At 56.3% G+C, this 21,164-nt stretch overlaps 1 protein-coding gene across 1 annotated transcript; it reads left to right on the top strand.

The window, feature by feature from the left end:
• Positions 1-8,562: 8,562 nt before the first annotated feature.
• Positions 8,563-18,049, top strand: LOC311191894 (ras-related and estrogen-regulated growth inhibitor-like; the record flags this gene model as incomplete). The annotated part of the gene is made up of 4 exons (XM_084264216.1): positions 8,563-8,659; positions 15,753-15,809; positions 16,815-16,888; positions 17,479-18,049. The coding sequence occupies 4 exons, from the start codon at positions 8,563-8,565 to the stop codon at positions 17,962-17,964; spliced, it is 714 nt and encodes a 237-aa protein (XP_084120342.1). The 3' UTR covers positions 17,965-18,049.
• Positions 18,050-21,164: the final 3,115 nt, after the last annotated feature.

Here is a 21,164-nt window from a genome sequence, read left to right as displayed (position 1 = left end):
TGGGGCTTCTCCAGGTGTGGAAGAGAGGGGCTGTCCCGGTCTTGGGGTGAGGCTCAGCCTGGATGGCAGAACCTGTGTGTATGATTGTTCAGGGGAAGAGCCTGTTGCTGTGCTGAGCTATCTGTGTCCTTGCAAGGTTTCCGGGTGCGTGCCGAGAGGTGTGGGGTGAGCTGATGGCCCTGTGGAAGCACTGAACGAAGGGATGAGGTGCTTTTTAAACCCTGTAAAGTGTATTGTTGCTGCCTGCCTTTTTCTTCTGAAAAAAGCCCTGCTGCTCTCTTTGCTGATGTAATTCCTGGCATTGTAGGGCTTTGGGGAGCGTCCTGGGGTACAGACCCACAGCCAGTGTGTGGGGCTGAAGAGGGCAGTGAAACAAAGGGCATGACCCCAGATCTGCATCCAGATCATGGAAAGTGGTGAAAAACCCTTCTTGAAGAGTAGTGACGGGAGGTGCAGCTGGGAAATTGCCTTCTTAGAGGTGAGCGGAGATTGTCGCACAGCGATGAGCTCTCTTGTGTGTGTAGTACTGTTAAAATTGTGATACTGGTGGCTCAGGAGTCATTTCATGCCTGTTTCACAGATCTTGTGCTTGACCTACTGAGTGTATTTTCATGTCTGCATCTCAGTGTTTCTCTGTCCACTTTGTGAGTCGAGCGCCGGCACTGAGCAGCACATGGAAGGCCAGATTCAGCCTATTCAGCTGTGGGCTGCATGTGTTTGGACTGTAATGACAACGAGGACAAGTTCCATTGCCCAGAGCCTGCTGATGGTGCTTAGCTATTGCATTCCCTGCAGCTGCTGTGCAAAGGGATGCATGCTCACCAGGGCACTTTTCTGGGGAATGCCTTGCTTCAAATGAGTCGTGAGGAAAGTCAGCGCGCGGGTGTCCTTACGCACCCTGTGAACCCCTCATAGGTGCAAGGTTCCTCCAGCCCTGTCCTGGGGGAAGTACTGGCTTTGAATGTACCTGTAGCAGGGGCTTGTCCTGGCTATCGAATCTCCTGAGTCTGTATAAACCTTCAGGAGACAGCCTGAGGTGCCATACATGGCAAGCGTAACGGCTCAGGCTGTGTTTTCTTCTTGCTTGAGTTCACCTGGAGTGAGATCCAGGTGTTCCTGGGTTAAGCGAGTTCTTGAGTCGCTGCAGCGATGGTTGTCTGCAGAGGTTGACTCATCTCTTCCCCTTTGGCAGCATCTGGCACGAGCAGCCAATGGGAGATGCTGTTCCTTCTCTGTGGGCACTATAAGGAGCTTGCACACCTAGGCTTTGCACAGCTGGTGGTAACATGAAGGCGAGGACCTTTCTGCGTCCAGCTTTGATCCCCCAAGTCCCTGTTTCCACGATTTTACACCTGGGGGCACCTCTCTTCCAGAGCTCATCTCTTGGCTCTGTGCTGGGACCGCAGATCCCAGCAGCGGCAGCGAGTCGCAGTACACTGCCTGCTGGCACGAAGGCTGTTGCAGCCACTGCCTTTCCGTTACGGAGTGTTCCCAGTCCCCAGCGGAAGCAGCATTGCCAGCTGAAGCAGCTTCCCTGGGAGCCTCATGCTTCCTCTGTGTTTCTGAAGGCATGGGAGCGCTGGGGATAAGAAACAGCGTGCACTCCTGGCTTCAGGGGGATGGAGGAGGAGGAGGTGTCTGTCCTTCCCATTAACTGAGAAACACTTGAAAGTAAGGAGAGACTTCAGGGCTCAGAAAAGTGGAAGGAAGAGTCTGGCATTGATTCAAAAGCAAAAGAAAAAAATCTTAATTTGTAAAACTGGTGCCCTCCCCCCCAAAAGCCCTTAGAAATGTAATTCTGGTCCAAGGGAGGTACTACATTTTGGGGGAGAAAAATGCAAGAAGGGAAAATCCTATCTCAGGAAGTCCTGGGGTTTGTTTTGAAAACTTCATATTACAAAAATTGGAGCAAAGTATTCCAGCTTTATGGAAATGGTGCATTCAGAGTGAGTCAAAAGGGGGTAGGCTTTGACATTTTCTTCAGGGGAGAATGTTTTGGGGTCAGGGGTGTCACTTGTGATCCTCTTTCTGGCAGCTGAGTGGGGCTCGGTAGTGTACGAGCAGAGATGTCTGGCCAAGGCAGTCTTTTTCCTTTCTTCTTTTTTTTTTTTTTCTCCTTCCCTACGCCCTGATTCATGGTGGAAATTTATCTGTTAGGACAACGCAGCTCGTTGGACAGCACGTCAGCTCGGGGTGGAATCCGAGTGATGCTTTGCCCGGAGGCTCTGCAGACACGGCAATCGCGTGGGTCAGACGAGAGCCAGGCCTGAGCTGCTGTCCGCCCTCTGAAGCAGGACTGCAGCATTGCTGTGCCCATCACCTCCCCTCAGGGCTGTTTGTGTAAATAGGGGTCCGCTGCCCGGGGCGTGTAGTAGTCATCGAAAAGGCCAAGGTTGTTCTGAGCCCCCCGATGGGATACAATGGTCACGGCTGCTCGGACACGTCAGCAGGTTTGAGGTGCTTGGATTCGGGGTTTGCATCCCAGATGCCAAGGATGTGATGGAAGGGGGCACGGCCCACACCGGTCATCCTGCCACTTTCTGTGGTGAATCTCCAGAGCTCACTCTGGGCAAGTTTTTAATTACCTACACGATGAGGCTCCTCTTCCTCCACCAGCCCCCTCCCCCTGGGAAGTTGTTCTGTGCCCTAAAATAAGCTTCACAAGCAAAGCCATTTCTCACAGCGTGAAGGCTTCCTGTTGCTCACTTCTGTGTGCAGCCTAACGAAGTGTGATAGACATGGTGAGCATCAGGGCCCGTCCTTCCCGACGGCTGGCTTCTGGAGAAAATCCAGAGAGCACAAAACTTCCTCGTTGGGACCCAAAGGCCAGCAAAAGAGCTTTGGTGGCTGCATTAAGATACTGGGATCTGCTTCACATGCTCTGCTGTGTTGCCGTTATCCTGTGGCAAGGCAGCTTGAAAGGTTCTTGGGATGTGTCGCTTAGGGTCCCATGGTGGGAGGGAAATGCTCTTTGTGTGCCCCTTTGTTGTGGTTTTTTCCCTGCTGGTTTTGCGAAGGGGCTGTTGAACCTCTCACCTGGAGCCACGTTTATTTTTCTGGCGTGATCTGGCCACGTTTTGGCTCCATGTCAAAATCCACTTTAGCGGTTAGAAATGGGCAACAGACAGAACGTGATGCTGGGAAACTGCTCTGGTTTGATTCTCTTGGGCTAGAGGTTTTCTCATCTCTCGTGACCATAACCCAGCCCCTCCATTAAGACATGGAAAGGAACGCTTTGCTACTGGCTCTGGTCTGATGCAGAGGAGTCTGACCGTGGCCAGCCAGCCTGGGTGCGAGCGAGCGCTGGGCCTTGCTGTCTTTCATCTATTTTCTCACTCCCTATTTATAGCACATGAGAGAAGTGATGGACACCCATGTCCCTGCTCCTGCCACATCTCAGCCTGGCCACTAACTAATGCAGCGTGAGCGTGGCCGAAGCGAAGCCAGCGTTTGATTTCAGTAGGAACAGAGCAAGTCTGCAAAGCCACTGAGAAAGGAGAGGTCTGAGAGCGCTTCTTACTTGCATGCTGCCATCGCTGTAGCAACCAAAAATCTCTTTATTGACAGGGCAGTGGGATTTTCAATATGTTCTTGGAGAGCATTCCCCATCTGAAATGAATGCTTGAGGTGTGCAGGCAGCAACGCGTGCTGTCTCCGTAGGACCAGTGCTTGTACCGTCACTATTGAGTGACAGATGTGATACGAGAGCTGGAAACGTGGGGTTTGAGGCTTTTGAGCCATTGCTCAGGGGACATACTAAATGCTGTGGGACCGACGCCTTGAAATACCTCAGTCGGTGTTGGAAAGAGGGTGCAGGCTCCAAAGCTTAAGATCATGGTGGCTTTTGCATCCATCTTCAGCCCCGTATGATAATCTGATGGAGAGGAAAGGGACCTGTTTTGTTTTATCTTCCTTTTCTAAACAGCCCCCAAACATGCCACTTCTTGTTCTCTTGGATGCAGCAAAGCTCAAAGTTTTTGGGGAGGTTCCAAACCAGCCAGTGAGCCTGCAGGTCTGGGACTCGCCTGGTGCGAGGCCACGGCCTGAGCCCATGTGGTTCTTTCTTTGCTTTAGGACAGCGTTTTATTTCTGCTGGATTTTTGTTTGCGGGGTCATGATTCACGGGTGCCTTTGGCCCCTTTCCCGGTGCAGGCTCTGCACCTTTAAAAAGCTGCAAGTTTGGAATAGCCTGACCACAAATATTTCAACAGAAAGCAATATCCGCTCCACCTACTTTCATCTGGCTCCACCGCAGATGCTTCCTTGTGCTGGAGGTGGCTTATTCAGCGATTGCAGATGATGGAGTCGTGGTTCCATCAGTGTCCAGCTGAAAGATCCCAGCAAACGTGTGACCATGTTACACACTAGTGCTGAACACATGTGTGGGCAGACCTATGTGGCTTCCCACCATGCCAAGGAGAACCATGCCTGAGGGGAGCAGGAGTTTCTCTGTGTGGATCCCAGATGTACTCTCAGGGGTACTAACCCACCAGCTCTAGTGCCTAAGCCAACACCTTCCCAAAGAAGTTAAGGGTGCATTCTTCTGTGTTGTCTCTGAAGCAATTGGTGTTGGGTTGAAGGGTCCCATCTCCTCATCTTGGGAGGTGGCATGGAAGGGTTGGGAGCGTTTTCTGTCTGAGTGGTGCTTTTGGTTCCTCACCTTGACAGGAGGGTCTGCAGCAGTACATGGTTACCTCGGCATCCCCAGGGCCGGAGGGGAGTTTAACACGGGGAATTGTGGCACCCTTAGAGTTGTTGACTTAAATCAAGGATCAGAAAGAAACAAATTTAACCCAAGCTCTGGTCTAGGTCCATCAACCCCTCTCCCTGGTTCTGATATAAGTGAAACAACGCCGTGTTTTGGAGGGAGGGGAGGAAGGAAACTGGATGCAATCTGGCCGGAGACGTTTCTCCAGCACTCTGTGTTCCTCACTCTGCGCTTGGCTGGGTTTAAACACCACTGGGAAGAGTTACGGGTGGATTGCTGAATGCTCGTACTGTCCTGAAGGCTGAGAAGTCTAGAAGTTGATCTTAATGGAGACCCACCTCTCCCTCACTTGGTCTGTAGGCTGCAAATCAGCACTGTTTCCCTAACAATTCTGCATCCCAGAGCAGAAGACTCAGGGGTCTGTGATGTCCTCAATACCTGCAACTGGAAACAATGGTGGCCTGAGGCATGTCCATCCCTCTCTGTTCTGATGGAGATGTGTCTGGGAGCTGATGGGCGACCATGGTAATGGTTTTGCAGAAAAGCAGGGCAGGGGATGAAGTGGTTTTCCCAAGGACATGTTGGAAGTCCTAGGCAGGGCTGGCACACAACTGCAGCAATTCTGCTGCTGTGCAGGAGAAGGGGGTGAGTAATGAATTCCCCCGGGCTCTTCAGCCTTTCCTTCCTGGGTGCTTGTCCCCACATCCCTGCCGGGGATGCCCTTTAATGCGATCAAAGTTAAAGCAGGGAGGAACATGGAGGTGGGAACTGCTCAGCTCCCAGCACAGCACAATGTCACTGTTTGGCCAATTGCTTCACCAAGCTGTTGTAATTTTGCATGGCTGGGTTCTGATGGAGAAGGGGGGATGCAGGGGTGGCTGCTGCAAGAAGCAGCCAGAAGCTCTCTGCAGAACCCATAGCTCAAGGCCAGTGTCGCTGCTGACCAAGGCTGAGCCCATCAGTGATGGTCACAGAGCCTCTGGGAATCACAGTGAGGAGAAAAAACCCACAAGCAGCTGCTTTGTGCCCCCAGAAGAGGGAGTGAGAAGATGTGAGGAGCTGTGCAGGCACCAAGGGCAGAGAAGGCAAGAGAGAAAGATGCCCCTGCAGAAACCCATGGTGGAGTAGATGTCCACCCACCGCCCATGGAAAAGGCCAAGACCCCACCTGCAGCCCGTGGAGAGGCCCCACGCTGGAGCAGGGGGAGACAGACAGGAGATGCTGTGACCCATGTTGGGCAAGCCCCTGCCAGCACTTGCAGACGGTGGAGAGAGACAAACACACAGAGATGAGTGAGAGAGAGAGACCCACTCTGGAGCAGGTTTGCTGAGGGAACTTGTGACCCCATGGGGGAGCAGGCTGGAGCAGTCTGGGCCTGAGAGACTGAGAGACATTCTGTGATCTGACTGCACCCATAGCAGTGACCCACACTGGGGCAGCTGGGGAAGAGCTGAAGCCCCATGGTTTCCCACGGAGTCCTGTTGGAGAAGTTCACGGAGGACTGTCTGCCATGGGTGGGACCCCATGGTGCAGCAGGGGAAGGGGGTGGGTAATGAATCCCACCTGGCTAAGAAGGAAACCAACTGGTGAGGAACTGACCGAAACCCCCATTCCCCTATTCCCTGTCCCTCCCTGTGCCACAGTGGGGGGAAGAAGGGAGTGAAATCCTGACTTAAGTGCAGTCTGTTAAGAAGGGAGGGATGGGGGGAGGTGCTTTGAGATCTGGTCACACTTCTCATCACCCAACTCTGGTGTCACTGGGGGTGCAGAGAAGTGCCATCAACTAGAGAGTTTTCTGTCCTTTATTCCATGTTGAGTCTGTTCTGCCCGTGACGCTGATTGTGGAATGATCTCTCCCTGTCCTTATCTCCACCCCTGAGTCTCTCAACATCTATTTTCTCCCCTGTCCAGCTGAAAAGGGGAATGACAGAGCAGCTTTGGTGGGCACCTGGCCTCCAGCCAGGGCCAAAATACTACACAAGTGGCATGGGCAGCATGCTCTGCTGCAAGGGCTCTGCGCACGAGGATCCACAGCAGCCCCGGCAGCAGTGGGGATAGTTCCTGTGGGTCCCCCCAACCCAGGACCCCGCCTGACGAAGTGCAGGGGATGATTCATGTGAAATTTGACCTTTTTTTTTTTTGTCACAAAACTTGCAGGGGAAAAAAAAAATGTTTGTGGCTTCTCTGTTGCTGTCAGATTTGGCTGAAATCGAGCGATGCATTCAGAACCAGCATTGACGAGGGACAGGCAAGACAGAAGACTTGATTGCAGACATCTCATTTCCTTAGGAAATTGGGCTAAAAATAGGAAAGGAACATAGCAGAGGCTTCTTTTTCTTGAGACACCCCCCTCCTTCCCCAGCTGGGGATCTGCTTTTGTCCTGAAATCCGAGGTTTATTGCTCTTGCCTTCTGGGCTCCAGATGTAGTGAAGCCGTGAACGTGTCGCGGGAACATGGCTGTTGCGGTAGCTGATCCATGGGAAGACGCATGGGGAAGTATGCCCCAGCTTGCGATGGCAGGATGAGTTCCTAGGTGCTTGCTTTCCAAGGCTGGTTCTCCGGGCTTCCCAGGACAGCCCCTCTTTTACCCAGGGGCATTCACTCCTGGCAGAGCTTTGCCCTGGCATTGTTACCAGCTAGGGCTCTCCTGGCCTCAGCAGCAGTGCTTTAGATAATGCCTCTCCCCGTTCAAGGTGAGATGTCTGTTTAGGCGCTGGGTGTGTGCTGATGCCTTCTGTAGGCATCAGTGATGTTTCCTTTCAACACATGATACGGTCTATAAATATCGGGTGGGTTTCATGTTACCTTGAGCACTGTCCAAGGCGGCAAGCAAAGGCACCCGAGATGGTCAGGCATGGAGATGCCCGTGCCAGAGGGATGACTAAAGCTTTAGAAACAAGACTGAAGCCCCAGCGCGGGCGTTTGGCTGCTCTGTACCCTGGGTCAGGTCTCTTCTGCTGGCGTTGGTGGTGTCATCCATGCATCTGCGCCGCATGGGCAAGCTGTGTCCTGCAGTTTGCTGAAGGTAGTCGAGATGTTGCAGGTCTTTTCCCTTCTTCCCAGCACTCTGTGCAGCCACAACCCATATCCACACCCCTTCCCGCTGCTGCTCTGGGCAGCTTCCCGAGCCCATGCTTGTCTATACAGCCAGATGCAGTAACCCTTTGCTCTCAGGTACGCCCTTACGCTGTTATTTAGCAGCCTGGCGATGCTGCTGCACAAAAGCACGTACGTAGTTTGTTTCCAGGCCTGATGTAAAGTCTCAACTCTTTGAGATCGATGGCGATTGAGTCCTTGCCTTGTGCGGGGCCAGGATTTGCTCCATGCCTTGCTCGTGAGGGAGGCAGGGGCTGGGTGCTGGTGCTGCAGCAGCTGTGCGTGGTGAGGGCCACGCTGCCCCGAGGGACAAGACTGGGACTGGTGGCCAAGCCAACTTCTATTAACTCATCTTGGGCGGAGAAGTGGCTGAAGGTGAGAGCGTGATTTCGTGCTGGGATCGGAGTGGGGAGCAGCACCCTGCCTGCGATTCCCTGTCCGGGCTCTGTTCTTTCCAGGCCTTATCCCCCCGGGGTGAGAGCTCTCTGCCTTTTCCTTGGGAAGGGTCCCAGCCAGAGCCACTAGGGCCGGTGTCCGGAGCCCCCCACTCCCAGCTCCTCGGGATCAGGGGCCGGGGTCTGACCTCGGGGGGCAGCACGTCGTGGGAGGAGTAGGGGGAGGAAGGGGTGGGCACCAGTCAGATCCCGCCCGCAGCGAGCCCGGGGGCTGAGTCTGGCCCTCGGGGCGGAGCCGGCGGTGCAGCGCCCGGCGGAGCGGGGAGCGCGGCAGAGCCCCAACCCCGAGCCCCGGTCCCGGTATGAGCTTCCCGCGGCCCCTGCGCCGCTCCGTGAGCCTCAGCCCGGCCCGTACCCTGCGCCTCGTCGTGCTGGGGCAGAGCGCCGTGGGCAAGACAGGTAGGACGGGGCTCCCCCCCGCCGGCACCTCTCCCCGCGCCCCCGGGTCTCTCGCCCGGGAAGGGGGCTCGGGGTCCGGCCGGGCAGAGCAGCAGCCGGGGGCTGTCTCAGAAAGCCGGAATGGGGAATGAGCTTCTTGGGGGGCTGCGGCATTGCCCGCCCTGAGCCCCTTACGTCTAAGGGCACCGGGTGTCCCTCCCCACCCCCCACGCCGCCTTTGCAGCCCGGGCTCGTTCCGAGGGGGTTTCTGTGCTCCCCCAAGGGTCCCTGCCCGGGGCGGCGGGCCGGGGCTGCCCGGGGGGGCCCTCGGGACCGAAAGCCGAGCTCCGGTTTGCGCTTTACCGGATACGCGGAGTTCGCCGCTCGGCTCCAGCAGCGGCGCGGGGTTCGCAGAGCCTCGTGTTTCCCGGCAGGAAAACTCCTTCCCTGTGCTGCTCTCGGCGCTCGCCATCGCGGCTGCCGGGTGGGGATGGGATGGGGACGGGATGGGGTGGGGATGGGGATGGGGAAGCTGAGGGGGCACCCCAGCTCTCTACTTCACGCCACTCCTTCGCGAGATCCCCCTTCCACCCCTTCCCACTCCTCCCTCCCGGGCTGTGAGCCCCCGGGGGGCAAAGGGGCTCGGTTTCTGCACAGCATCCGGTGTGCCAGGAATGGAGTCGAGAGGCGCCGATCGCTGCCAAGGAAAGGTGCGTGTCCGTAGGGGGGGACAGGGGAGCAGCGATCCCCACAGCATCCTGCTGGTTTGGCGCTCCAGGAAAGGCACAACCTTTACAGACCCTTCTGCAGCAGTGGCACCTCTGCTTGGCTCCCAGCCAGCAGCTTCGGCTGGTGCCGTTCACGTTGCGTTTCCATATACAGTAACCGGTGAGGCTCTCGCCTCGCCAGCTGCGGGATCCTTTCGCCCAGCGTTAGGGGGAAACCGTGATTTCCCTGATGAAATTCAGGGAAAGGACTCCCAGCTCTCAGTTAGCAGCCCAGCACCAGGGAGCCGGAGCACAGGCATGGGGCTCAGTACTGGGTGTACCCAGAGCACCCGGGGGGCCCATGTGTGGTGTTTGGCCTCCAAGTCTCCATGAGCAGATGGAGCCACAAGTGATGGTTGTACAAAGCGTACGAAGCACTTTGGCTCTTCCCCCCCCACCCTGGCCTGAACATACGTGCTTCCCCCGCCGGCATTCATCCCACCCAGCATGGAGCGGGTTCCTGGGAGCTTTGGGCCCTTCCTACAAGCTGAGGGTCTTTAAAGCTTCCTCCAGCGGGTTCAGCCCTGGCACCCTCCTTGGTGGCTGCTGTGGCACGGTTGGGTGCTGGTCTGCAGGGTCTGCCTCATGACTCGGCTCCATGGGTGCCTGCAGCGGGGATGCTTTGCTGTCCTCACGGGCTGTGATGGAAACACAGGCCGTGGAACAGAGGCAGAGAGGGGTAATTGATACCTGGCTTGTGCAGAGGAAAGCATGCCAGGAGCTGTGAGCTGTCCCGGGAATGGCAGGCATGTGATGCCCCATAGCTGGCAGCTGCCCTGATGCGGAGTTGTCCTGTTCCTGTCCCCTTGGGTGCTGTCCTGCATGTCCTCTCCTGCCAAGGGACAACGTGTCTTCACTGGGTGCTGTGCCCAAGCTGCCGGATCCTGCCGCCTGCAAGTCCTCACACCAGATGGAAAAGAGGGCGAGGAAACCTCAAGGTGCTTTTCCTTGCCCGGCAGGGCTGTAACACACTGGGTAATGGACTGTGGGCATGGAAGGAGGGAAAAAGTGCTGGCATCATTGTTTGAGGTCCTGTGGGGCTGGGGAGGATGTGCTGCAGGAGGCGGTGGGGTGCTGGTCCCCAAGGCAGGGGAGAACCTGTGCTGCCCAAGCAGGCTGGGAAAGGAAGGAGCACAGTGCATGGGGATCCCCTGTTTTGGGGAGGGGAAGCTGGATGAGGGTGAAGGCAAATTTCATCCAAACCCATCCCTGAGCTGCCAGGCTCCTAGCCATGGTGGAGGGGAAGGCTGCGAGCGGTCCCCACGCCAGAGCGTTGCACGGGTGAGCTGGTGGCATCCACCCTGCTGGGGAGCAGCAGTGGGGTCAGGAGAGCTGGGGGGAGCCGAGCATCTGAACGATCTGGGGGGCAGCTGTGAAAGAGAAAAAAAACCCCAATTCTCAGTGAAAGAGTTTGGAAATCTTTACGATCTGCTGAGCTGTGGTCCTGGCTCCTCCAAGCAGGGACAGTTTGGGTGCAGACCCATGGCTGAACCCCGCCGGTAGTTTAAAGATTTGGTGGGGGCTGTGTAAATCACCTGTGGGAGGCTGTAAATCCAGCCTGGCCAGAGCCTGCATGGTCTTCTGTCTCCTGCTGTTGATGCTAGCCAGTGTAAACTTTGCCATACTTCAGAGAAAAGCTCTGCTTACAAAATGGAAGATGGATTGGTGCTGTGAGCCACAGCGCTCACAAGAGAGATGGGTTATGCAGCAGCATAAACAGAGCAGCACGTGGGCGCGCAGGGCTCGATGCGACCCCGGGTGTAACCAGCCGGTCCTCGCACCAGCAGGTTAATCACTCATCAAACCATCCCATAGTTACTCCTTGAGACCAAATTGAGTGTCAAATTAACCCTTCCTGCTTCGGGGCTGTCCGAGGGGAGCCCTTTCAGAGGTTACTTATGTTCAAGATGGGGAAAAAAGATATATATAAAAATTCCTTATAAGGCTGTGTGGATGTGCTGACGCCTTTCGCCTGCATCCACTCCTTCCGATTGGCAGCTTCACTTGTGCTCTTGCACTCCGGCCAATTTTTAATCAATTTAATTGGCTCCCCATCCAACACCATGCGCTCTGGCTTTGGGTGGCTGCCTAACATATGACACAGAATCAGGTGCTTTCTAGAAATCGAGCCTGGCTTGTCTCACTCTCCGTCCGATAATTTGGTCGCCTCTTTGAAGATGCTGATACGTGCCTCCTGCAGGGTCCTCTGCTATCTGTGCAGAGCAGTTTTGCTAAATTACATGCTTGTTCCATCAAATCTCTTCTCTGACAAGCAGGGTTTGAAACTCAGTGGTGGCTTGGAAGATGAGAGGGTGACGGACACCCCACACAGAGCTGGGCAGGCATAGGAGGGCAGGAGAAGCTGCTTGGGCAGAGAAGCTGGGGTGAAGAAGCACAAAGCCTGACATGGGTGGGAAGCCACGTTCCCGGCTGAACATACTGATCCAGAGTGGTGCAGGGTGGGTGTGTGGTTGGAAGATGTGGGGGACATTTCCCAACGGCGAGATGACAAACTGCCCCCAATTTTGCATCTGGAAAGCGAGCTCAATGTGTGGGTCCTGCTCGGTGATAGCTTCTCATCAGCGTCGGGCTGTTTTGAAGGGGTTTAACACCATGTTCTGGTGTTGATGAGGTCTATTCTCCCTTCACTCTGTTTGCTTCCTCTGACTGCGCTGGCACCTGGCGCCCAGCTTATCCCTCCTGTCCCTCCCAGGCTCCGCACCTCCTGCCTTGCTCTCGCAGGGACTTTTTTTTTCTTCCTCCATTCCCACTCATTCCCCACTAATTTCACTTTCTGCTCCTGTTGCCTTTCCAAGCCAGCTCTCAGCTTTCTCCTGCCTTTCACTCCCGTCCCTGCACAGCCTCTCCATCACCTTCATTAACACCTTGACAGGCTTAAGCATCACTTCCATTAGCCGTGCTCTTCTCTTAGGGCTCCGAACCACAGGCCCCTGTGTCTACACCAGGAAGTCCCATCCAGGCTTTGATGGCAGACTGTCAAAGCAGCTGCCTTGAAAAGCTGTTATGTACAAAAGGCCATGCAGAGGGCTTTGCTTTGCACTGGCATCTTTGCAGCATCAGGGGTGCGGATCGGCTCCTGGGCTCCAAGGCAGCCAGGGAGGTTGTTTGGGTCAGCTTAGACCTGGAGGACCACGTGAGGAGATTGGCCGTGCTGCCTTCTTCCCACAGGCAACAAGCAAGATGCTTCTGAAACAGCACCTGAGGGTGTTTGCACCACAGCTGAATTCTCTCCCCAAAATGCAGCTCTGTGGGGAAGGTCCAAGGGTGGGAGGAAAGCTTGCTCGCTCTGCAAGGGTGGAGAGCTGCTTTCGGAGAATCTGGTGCTTTCCAGTCCCCCCTGTTGCACCCTAAAGGCAGGTCCCTGCAGTGGGGTGTCCCACCAGTGGGGATGGAGATAGGCAAGCAGAAAAGTTTTGGCTTGGCCCACGGGACCTTTGCCGCAGAAGGGATCGCAGGAGGTGCAGTCGGTCACCCGCAGTGATCTCCTTCCCAGGCCGGTCACTTCTGCTGCTGATGTGAAAGACCCCCTGGTGCTGGGGGGTTTCACCGGATCCTGTGCCACTTCCTTTGATGTTTTCTGAGCAGAGGAGGTGTGACCTTTGAACTTCCCATTACATTTGCTCCGTCCCTTTTTCACCTGCAAGACCCAGAGCTGGGTTCCCATAGCACTTCCCTTACAGGGCTGCTCCTGAATCCTCCTCCCCTGTCATCTGGAGCTGCCAAGTTTCTCCTCGGTCCAAGACCCAGTGTGCAGACACATCCCCACCCACCTCCTCTGCGTGGCTGCGGGTCTCTGCCAAATCGCTGCCGACCGGTAATTATCCCATCCGGGTCGAGACGACCCGTTTCACCGCAGGCTCCGTACGGCTCTGTACCGAACAGCACCGCGGCTTTGCTGCTCTTCCCCGGGGCGACACTTGCTCCTGCAGCCCCGGGCTCCAAGCCGTGGGTTCCTTGCCGGGCAAAGGGCTCCTCTGGCCACGAGCCCCTGGCATCGCCTCACTGGTGAGTTCTCAGCAGCTGGTAAATGGATGGCGGCCAAGCAGCACCCACTCCTTCTCACATCCCCAGCGGTCTCCTTGCAGCAGCTCTCCTGGAGTGTTTTTATGGGGTGCTTCAGACCACAGATGTGAGAAGTCAAGTAAAAAGCGTGTTGGCTTTGCTTCAAAGCAAAACCATGTCTCCAGCCAGCGCCATGTTCCTGCATCTGCCCTTGAGACACCGCTCACCTCACTGCACCCTCCCTGAAAAGTAGGCGTGGTGGCATCTCTCTGCTTCTGCTCATTTCCACAAGCACCAGTGGCCTGGTGCCACCTCCCCATGCCAGCATGGGGACCGTGATGCTCCTGCCATGGACCCAGGGGTTAGGCAGTGCCAGGGGAGGCTTCTCTGTGTGCTGGCTCTGGAACAGGAGAGGGGATAAAACCCAACACTCAGCAGGGCAGGGACAGAGGCATTTTTGGGACCTGCCGGCCACATCAGGGATATCAGCCAAGCTTGATGCTCTGTCAGCAGGAGTGGCAGGGCAGCCTGTTCAGAGCAGTAGGTTTTCTGGCACCTCCAAATTGCTTTGTTACTTAGGAAGCATTTGCTTTGCCCCCTGCCCCCCATTCCTGGCCATTTTCCAGCTGAGCCTCAGCCCTGTCTGCTGTCCCTGCTCAGCCTCAGCCCTATCTGCTGTCCCCACTGCTGGAACACCCGGCTAGAGACCTGGGAAAGCTTTTGCCTCCCCTTACAGGAAAAAATAATGAGTGTCTGGATTCAGTTTTGCTTTTTTTTTTTGCAGTCCTCAGAGAGCCCACCTCGAGCAGCCCCTTGCTCTTGGAGCCAAGCTTGGTCTCCTTCAGCCTGGCTGGATGGGGGGATGATGAGAGGCGACACTTCTCCCCAGCGAGGAGAGAGCCCTTGCTGTATTTGATGGAGCTATCAGGCCAGGCTCCAGCGTCAGCAGACCTCTCCCCAGCCTGGCATTAGAGTGTAATTTGGGCTCCGCATCTCCCAGTCTCTGGTGCGGGGAGCTGTGCTAATCGGATAAGAGGGGTTTAATTGCCCGCACTGCCGTGCTGCGGCTGTTCCTGCCTTTCCTTGCCCTTGCAAGGAGGAAAAAATCGGGCCAAATGACTCCATCTCCATGTTGAGGCTGCGCCAGCAGGCAGAAGGAACAGGGGTGTTTTTGCGGTGGGGGGTTGCTTCATCCCCCTGCGTGCTGGAGAGCTGCCTGCAAGCAGGGCTCCTCGCAAGGGTGGAGCAGAGTCAGCGCCGCCACTTGCACCCAGGGATGCAAATTCCCGGGTGCAGGCATGGCTGGAGGGCAGTGTGTCGGCTCAGGGGTGGGCTGGTCCTGGGAGCATATGCACAGCCCTCGATCCCCAGCTCCTGATGCTGCTGGGCGCTTTGCAGGCTGTGGCCGGGGTAAGGAGAACCTCCCGCTTTACCGTGACAGGGATTCCTTCTTGATGAGTTTCATGAGATCAGGTGCTGACAGCTATTCTTCATCTGTGAGTGTGCCCAGGCCAGGCTAAACAAACAGCAGTGAAATACATGGGACCCATCCAGGCAGTTACGCTGTCAGCGCTGGTGATGTGGGGGTGCCCGGCCTGGCCCCGACTCGCCCCGTGTTGAGCTCACTGATGGAAAGCAGTTGGTTGGAGGGGATGGCTCGCCAGGCACAAAACTTAAGTCTGTGCCTAAATCTTTGCAGGATCAAGGCTGGAAAATGCACTTTTATTGATCCAAACGGTGCAGGGAAGGGAATGGTGTGTGCGTGTGCGGAGCTGCCACTCCCCTGCACGTCTGGCTGCATCCCTGGGTGCTTTGCCTGCTGCCTTCATCGGGCACCCAGGAAGGCAAGACATTGGATGTGCCAGCCTGGGGGGGCTGCTGCCAGCCTGGGTGGTGTTTCCCCTGGCATTGTGCTGCCTTGCATTGATGTGATGGGCGACTTGCTGCTGATGGCAAGCAGGTGGCCTTGGGCATAGGTGCTGGCCTGTCACTTGAGCAGCTGGGCACAGACCTCTTCCTCTGCCCTGCACATCCCATTGCCTGGTGGGTCTCTGTCCTTGATGAAAACGTGCAAAGGACATGCAAAACCCACCCAGCCTTTTCCCAGGGCTGCAGCAGGGTTATTTTGAGATGCCAAATGCCTGTGAGCTCTGGACATGCTTTAGGCTGCATAGGAGAGGTGAGGTGTGAGACCCATCTCAGTCCATGGGGCTCTTGCCTGCCTGGACATGCTTTACCCTGTGTACAGTGTGCATCAAGCAGCCAATGTTCCTCTGTCATTTGATCTGACAACCGTAACTGCATTTGTTGTGGGTTTTTTACAGCACTGACTGTCAGATTCATCACCAGGAGATTCATTGGAGACTACGACCCAACCCTTGGTAGGTAAAGTCTGTTTTCTTGTTGCTTTATGCTCAGCCTGGGGAATCTGGTGCACCCAGTGCTGCTCCCAGCAGAGCTGACGCTACTCCCAGCTCCCCTTATAGAATCATCGAATCAGACTCTTGGGTTTGCAGGGACCTTCAAAGCCATCCAGTCCCACCCATGCAGCAAGCAGCGACACCTTGAACCAAAGCAGGATGCTCAGCGCTTCATCCACCCTGACCCTGAATGTGTCCAGGGATAGGACCTCCCCCACCTCTCTGGGCAACCTGTGCCAGTGTCTCACCACCCTCAGAGTGAAGAACGTCTTCCTCCTGTCTCATCTCACCCTGTCCTGCTCTAGTTTAAACCATCGCCCCTCATCCCATCGCTCCCTGCCCTTACAAACAGCCCTGCCCAGCTTTTCTGTAGGTCCCTCAGGGACTGGAAGGGGCTCAGAGGTCTCCCTGCAGCCTTTTTCCAGGCTGAACCAGCCCAACTCTCTCAACCTGTCTCTGCAGCCCTTGGATCATCCCTGTGACCTCCTCTGGACCCACTCCAAGAGGTCCATGTCCTTCTCGTGCTGAGGGCTCCAGAGCTGGATGCAGCACTGCAGGGGGTCTCCCCAGAGCAGAGCAAAGGAGACAATCCCCTCTCCTGATCTGCTGGTCAGCTGGATTAAGAGCATGATCAGGGTCTCGAAATGGACCCCAGCTTTTCAAACCCTCCAGCTGAGCCCTTCTGGCTCTGCAGAAGCATCGCTCCATGACCCCTTTAATCCCCAGCATGTCACTCTTGGACTTCCAGCAAGGTGAAGGCTGTCCAGGTGCTGGCTGAGGTGCTGGCTGCCGTGGGCACAGGGCTGCCTTTCCCAGGTGTGAGGAGACAGCCTGAGGACCAGTTCAAGATGTAAACTAGAAACAGAGCGGGTGAAAATCGACCTCTCCATCACAGCTTGCGTGGAGGCTACCCTGGGGTGTCTGGGCACTCTTCTCACACATGCTTTCCTGTCTGTCCTCCTCCAGAAATGATTTACAGACACATGGCTGTCATCGATGGGGAGATGGTGCACTTCGAGATCCTCGATACAGCAGGACAGGTGAGCTGATGCCATTCCATAGCCGGCTGTCCTGGGGAAGTGCAAAGGCAACCCCTGCTCTTCCACCAGCCGGAATCTCTTGTATCTGAAACACATTTGTCTCGGGAAGAGGGTGTTTTGGAGAGTTTACGTCTCTCAATCACTGTGTGGCTTCAGCCAACTCTTCCCCTGGTCCTGTGCTGGTGTGCAGTGCAGCTCTGCTCCCCTCCTTGGTGGAGCATCCTGATGGCAGGGAGGGAGCTCGAGGGGGTGGGATCTGCCAAGCACAGGATCTGTGAGTGATGGAGAGCCCTGTGCTGGTTTCCCATCTGGCATCAGCCCTGCCTTTGCATACTCGCTTTAGCAGCACTAACTCTCCCCTGTCCACATCAGGATGGGGCTGATTTCTGTCTCCAGACATTGTTTTGCCCAGCCCATCAAATTCCTGCCCTGTGTTGTGTTCCATGTCACTGCTGTGTGCAAGCCCCGGGCTGGAAAATTTCAGGGAGGGCGGTGATGGGCCTCTTGGGAGGTGGGAAACCCCTTGGCTGGGAAGGGCTCGGGAGATGTTTGGGCTCCTGGCATTAATCCGAGCTTGTCTGTCCCGGCAGGAGGAGGATTCCCTGCAGATTGAGGAGAAGATCAAATGGGGTGATGGCTTTGCAGTGGTCTACTCGGTGACGGACAGGTGCAGCTTCGACGAGGTGATGCGACTGTGCTTCCTCATCAACCACATCCACTCGAGCCCCAAGCGGAGCAGCGGGAGCGACCAGCCCCCCGTGGTCATCGTGGGCAACAAGAAGGACTTGCAGTTCGACAGGATGGTGTCCACGGAGGATGGCGAAAACCTCTCCAAAGCCTTGAAGCTTCCTTTCTATGAGATCTCCACCCGGGACAGCTATGAAGAGACCGTGGTGGTGTTCAACACCCTTTACCAGGAGCTCATGAGACAGGGACATTTCTCCCCGGGCTCCTTCAAGAGGAGGACAGTGTCGAAGCTGATGGAGAAGATCCCCAAGATGCAAGGCAGTTCCACCCTGAACTCAGCAGGCAGGAGCCTCAGCTTTAACTCCTTCAGGGACTACATCCCTGAGTGAGAGGAGGCGGGAGTGACAGCCACGCAGGGACCAAGGGGCAGCTTATCCTCATGCCAGGGTGCCCACTGCTCCAGCCCCAGCATCGGGGGCAGCTCCTGGAGCTATGGGGAGGGTGGGATTTGGGTCCAACAACCCTTTACAAACGGCCTTTGTGTTGGCAGGGAAGATGCCCTTCGTCTGTCTTGCCCCTTTCTCCTCCTGCATGGCCCCTGGCAGTACCAAAGGGGGTTTGTGGTGACTTCAGTGGTGTTGGGTCAACTCATGTGGGCTCCGAAGCACGTTGGCAGGGATCAGAGCCCACATAGATGCCTCTGGCTCTGGGGCCTTGGGCAGCCATCCCTGTCCCAGGGGGAATGGCTGTCGCTTTTGCTGTTCCGGGGTGCCAGTGGGTGAAATCCCCAGGCTGTTGGAAACCTCTCTGGCCTGGCCAGCTGCACTGGGCGGGTGGGTGCTGCCCATCTCTGTCCTTTGGCACCCTCAGACCCACCCCCTGTGCGGGGTGCTGGGCAGTTGTGTCCTGCTCTGCCTTCACCATAGCCCTCCCCAAAGAGCCAGGCCAGCTGGTTTGCCTATCCACAGCCCCTGGTGTCTGTCTGTCGGAACCCTGGGGCTGTGTTTCCATCCCAGTTTTCCTCTGGGTTCGTGAAGTGAAACAAAGCCACTGTGGAGGGGAAGACCCTCCTCATCCCCCTCGGCAGGGTCCCGGCTCTGCTGGAGCCCTTCGCCCTCCCTGGCTGCTCTGGGGCTGCACCAAGGGTGCGTTAAACAGCAAACACACTGTTTACAGTGTAGGGGGGAAAAGCTCATTAATCCCTGGCTGTTATAAAACCCACTTTTTAACCTTTTGGGCTCCTTGGTGCACTCTACTTTAGTGACACTGTAAATAAGGTCCTGGGCAAAGGGCAGTGAAGGCGGCAGATGTTGCTGCTCCACAGCAGGCTGAAGGCTCCATGTGCTCGGTGCTTTGCCAGGGTTTCTGCCTGCGCCGAGTCTGCCCTTCGGTTTCTGTCTGTCTCGCCTGGGGCAGCTCAGTGCCAGGGGGAAGCGGCTCACATGGGCTGTGCTCCTTATGCACCTTGAAACCTGGGGCTCAGCTCATGCTTCTTCATCCCAGAGGAATCGTATTCCTGGGGCAGCTCCTCCTGTCAACGCCTTTGCCCTGCGCCTCAGCTGAGCATCGTGCGAGTGGAACCACGGGGTTGTGCTTTGAAGAAAAGGATGCACTGGAGCTGATAATGGGAGGTGCAGATGATGCTCCTTGCAGCAGCTCCCTTGTCTCCTTACTGACTGCCCCATCCCCAGTGGGAAAACTGCTGTGGGCTGGGAATCAGTCATTTACATGGAGATAGGGCAGGGACGGGAGCAGGAGGAGAGCTCAAAGCTGGCAGCATCCCCCTGCGGCATCGCTGCTGTCCCCCAGGTTTCCGTTGGAGGTGAGTGGGCTGGAAGACCTGTGGTGTAATGCCCCTGCATCCTCCCCAGTGCGACCTGTCGCATCTTCTGCTGCCACGTTCTGTGACAATAAAAGTCGAGTTAGTAGCCACCTGTGATAATGCTCTTGTGCCTGCGCGCGCGGGACGGGGTTCCCGTACCATGCTGTTTCCTTTTCAGGGAGACACACAAAGGGGTGCACAGTGGGGAGCACAGCCCATACATCAGGGCAAGCATCTCCTTCACCTCCTGCCCCAGCCCTACGTCTTCTCCTGGATCCCCTCATCTCTTCGCAATGGGGAAGGTGCAGGCAGGGATGTGTGCTCAGGGGTTGCAACCAGCGGGGCTTTCTCTGGAGCACTGAAGCCTGAGGAAATGGCTGCTCCTAGCCCCCTCCCTGCTCCCCACACCCCATGGACACCCCTTCCCCTCTCACAGCTCCCAGAGATGTCTCCCAGGGCCACTTGCGTCTTGCCAAGGGTTTTCTCCCCAAGGGGGTCATTAAACCTTTGTTCATATACCCACAGCCCTCCTGAGGGGCCTGGGCAGCACCTCAGGACTGCTCCTCTCCAGCACCCCAAGTAAAACCCTGAGTGCCAGCAGCTGGCAATGCTGCTGGGGGCTGCTGGCTTGCTCACGGTCTGTGTCCAGCAAGAGCAGAACTTGGGGCATTAAAGCCTTGGGGGTCTGGCCTGGGGGAAGCAAGGGCTGGGGCTTTTGTTTCCATTTTAGGGGGTTTTATGGCCTTCCCAAGGGAGCTGAATGCCATGAGCTGGGCTTGGGGTTTTGCGGTCTGGCAGATGGAGTGAGTGCTGGCTGCCGGGCTGCTTGGGGCTGGCTGGGAAAGAGCCGCTCTGGGAGGGCACTGAGTGGCTGCCACATGCAGGGACACGGGTGGGGACCCGGCGCAGGGAGCGAAGAGCCCAGGCACTGCGCGGCTGTAGCCTTCAGCCTCGTGCGCTGCTTGGGGCTGTGTTAACAGCCCAGCTCAAGCAGCAATAACAATCCATCGGGATGCTGAGTGCACACTCCAGCTTTTCGCTAGGCCAGGGAAGTTTTGGGCGTCTTCAAGCATGCCACTGAAGCCCCTGGTGTCCCCGAGCCCTGTCTTGCTCTGTTTCCTTGCTGGCTTGAGCCCCAGGCTGGCGCAATGCCGGGCGCAGCAGAAACCCACATTACTCCCCCTGAATCATTCAAGATGATGAATGGCAGGGAACCAGCTCTTGAGTGAGCAGAGAGCTCTGCCAGCCACCGGGAACAGCATCCTTCAGATCCCCCTGGTCTCTGGGAGCAGAGGAGCACAGCAGGGATCGCTGTCCTGAACTGACCCCGGTGCCTTTTTTATAGTGTGAGGAATCCAGAAAGGTTCTCAGCCAAAAGCTCCCTGTGGTCGCTGCCTGCAGCTCAACCCACAGCCCCCTCGCCAAGACCAGGAGGCAGCTTGGCCTTGCTTGCCTGCTATAATTAGCAAGAAACCTCATTAGTATCAGGCTCTGCTGCTTCCAGAGAGGCCAGGGGGAGCTTGTCAGGGTTGCTAATTACTGAAAGCCTTTAGTGGGTCTCCTCACCCGGGGGAGTTTCACCTCTCAGGTACAAAGCCTTGAGGGTGCCACACCTACTGTGGGGTGACAAGGTTGGGTGGGTAAGTCTCATAAATTTCAAGTCCTTGGGGTGGAGGCTCTGCAGGACTCAAACAAGAGGAGGAAGAAGAAGGTGGAGGAGGAAGTGGCTGTGGTCTGCCTTTCTCAGAGTGGAGAAGGAGGTATGGA

The sequence above is a fragment of the Gallinula chloropus genome (genome assembly GCF_964237585.1).
Source record: "Gallinula chloropus genome assembly, chromosome: 4".
Classification (NCBI taxonomy): Eukaryota; Metazoa; Chordata; class Aves; order Gruiformes; family Rallidae; genus Gallinula; species Gallinula chloropus.
This window is presented reverse-complemented; position numbering and strand designations above follow the sequence as displayed.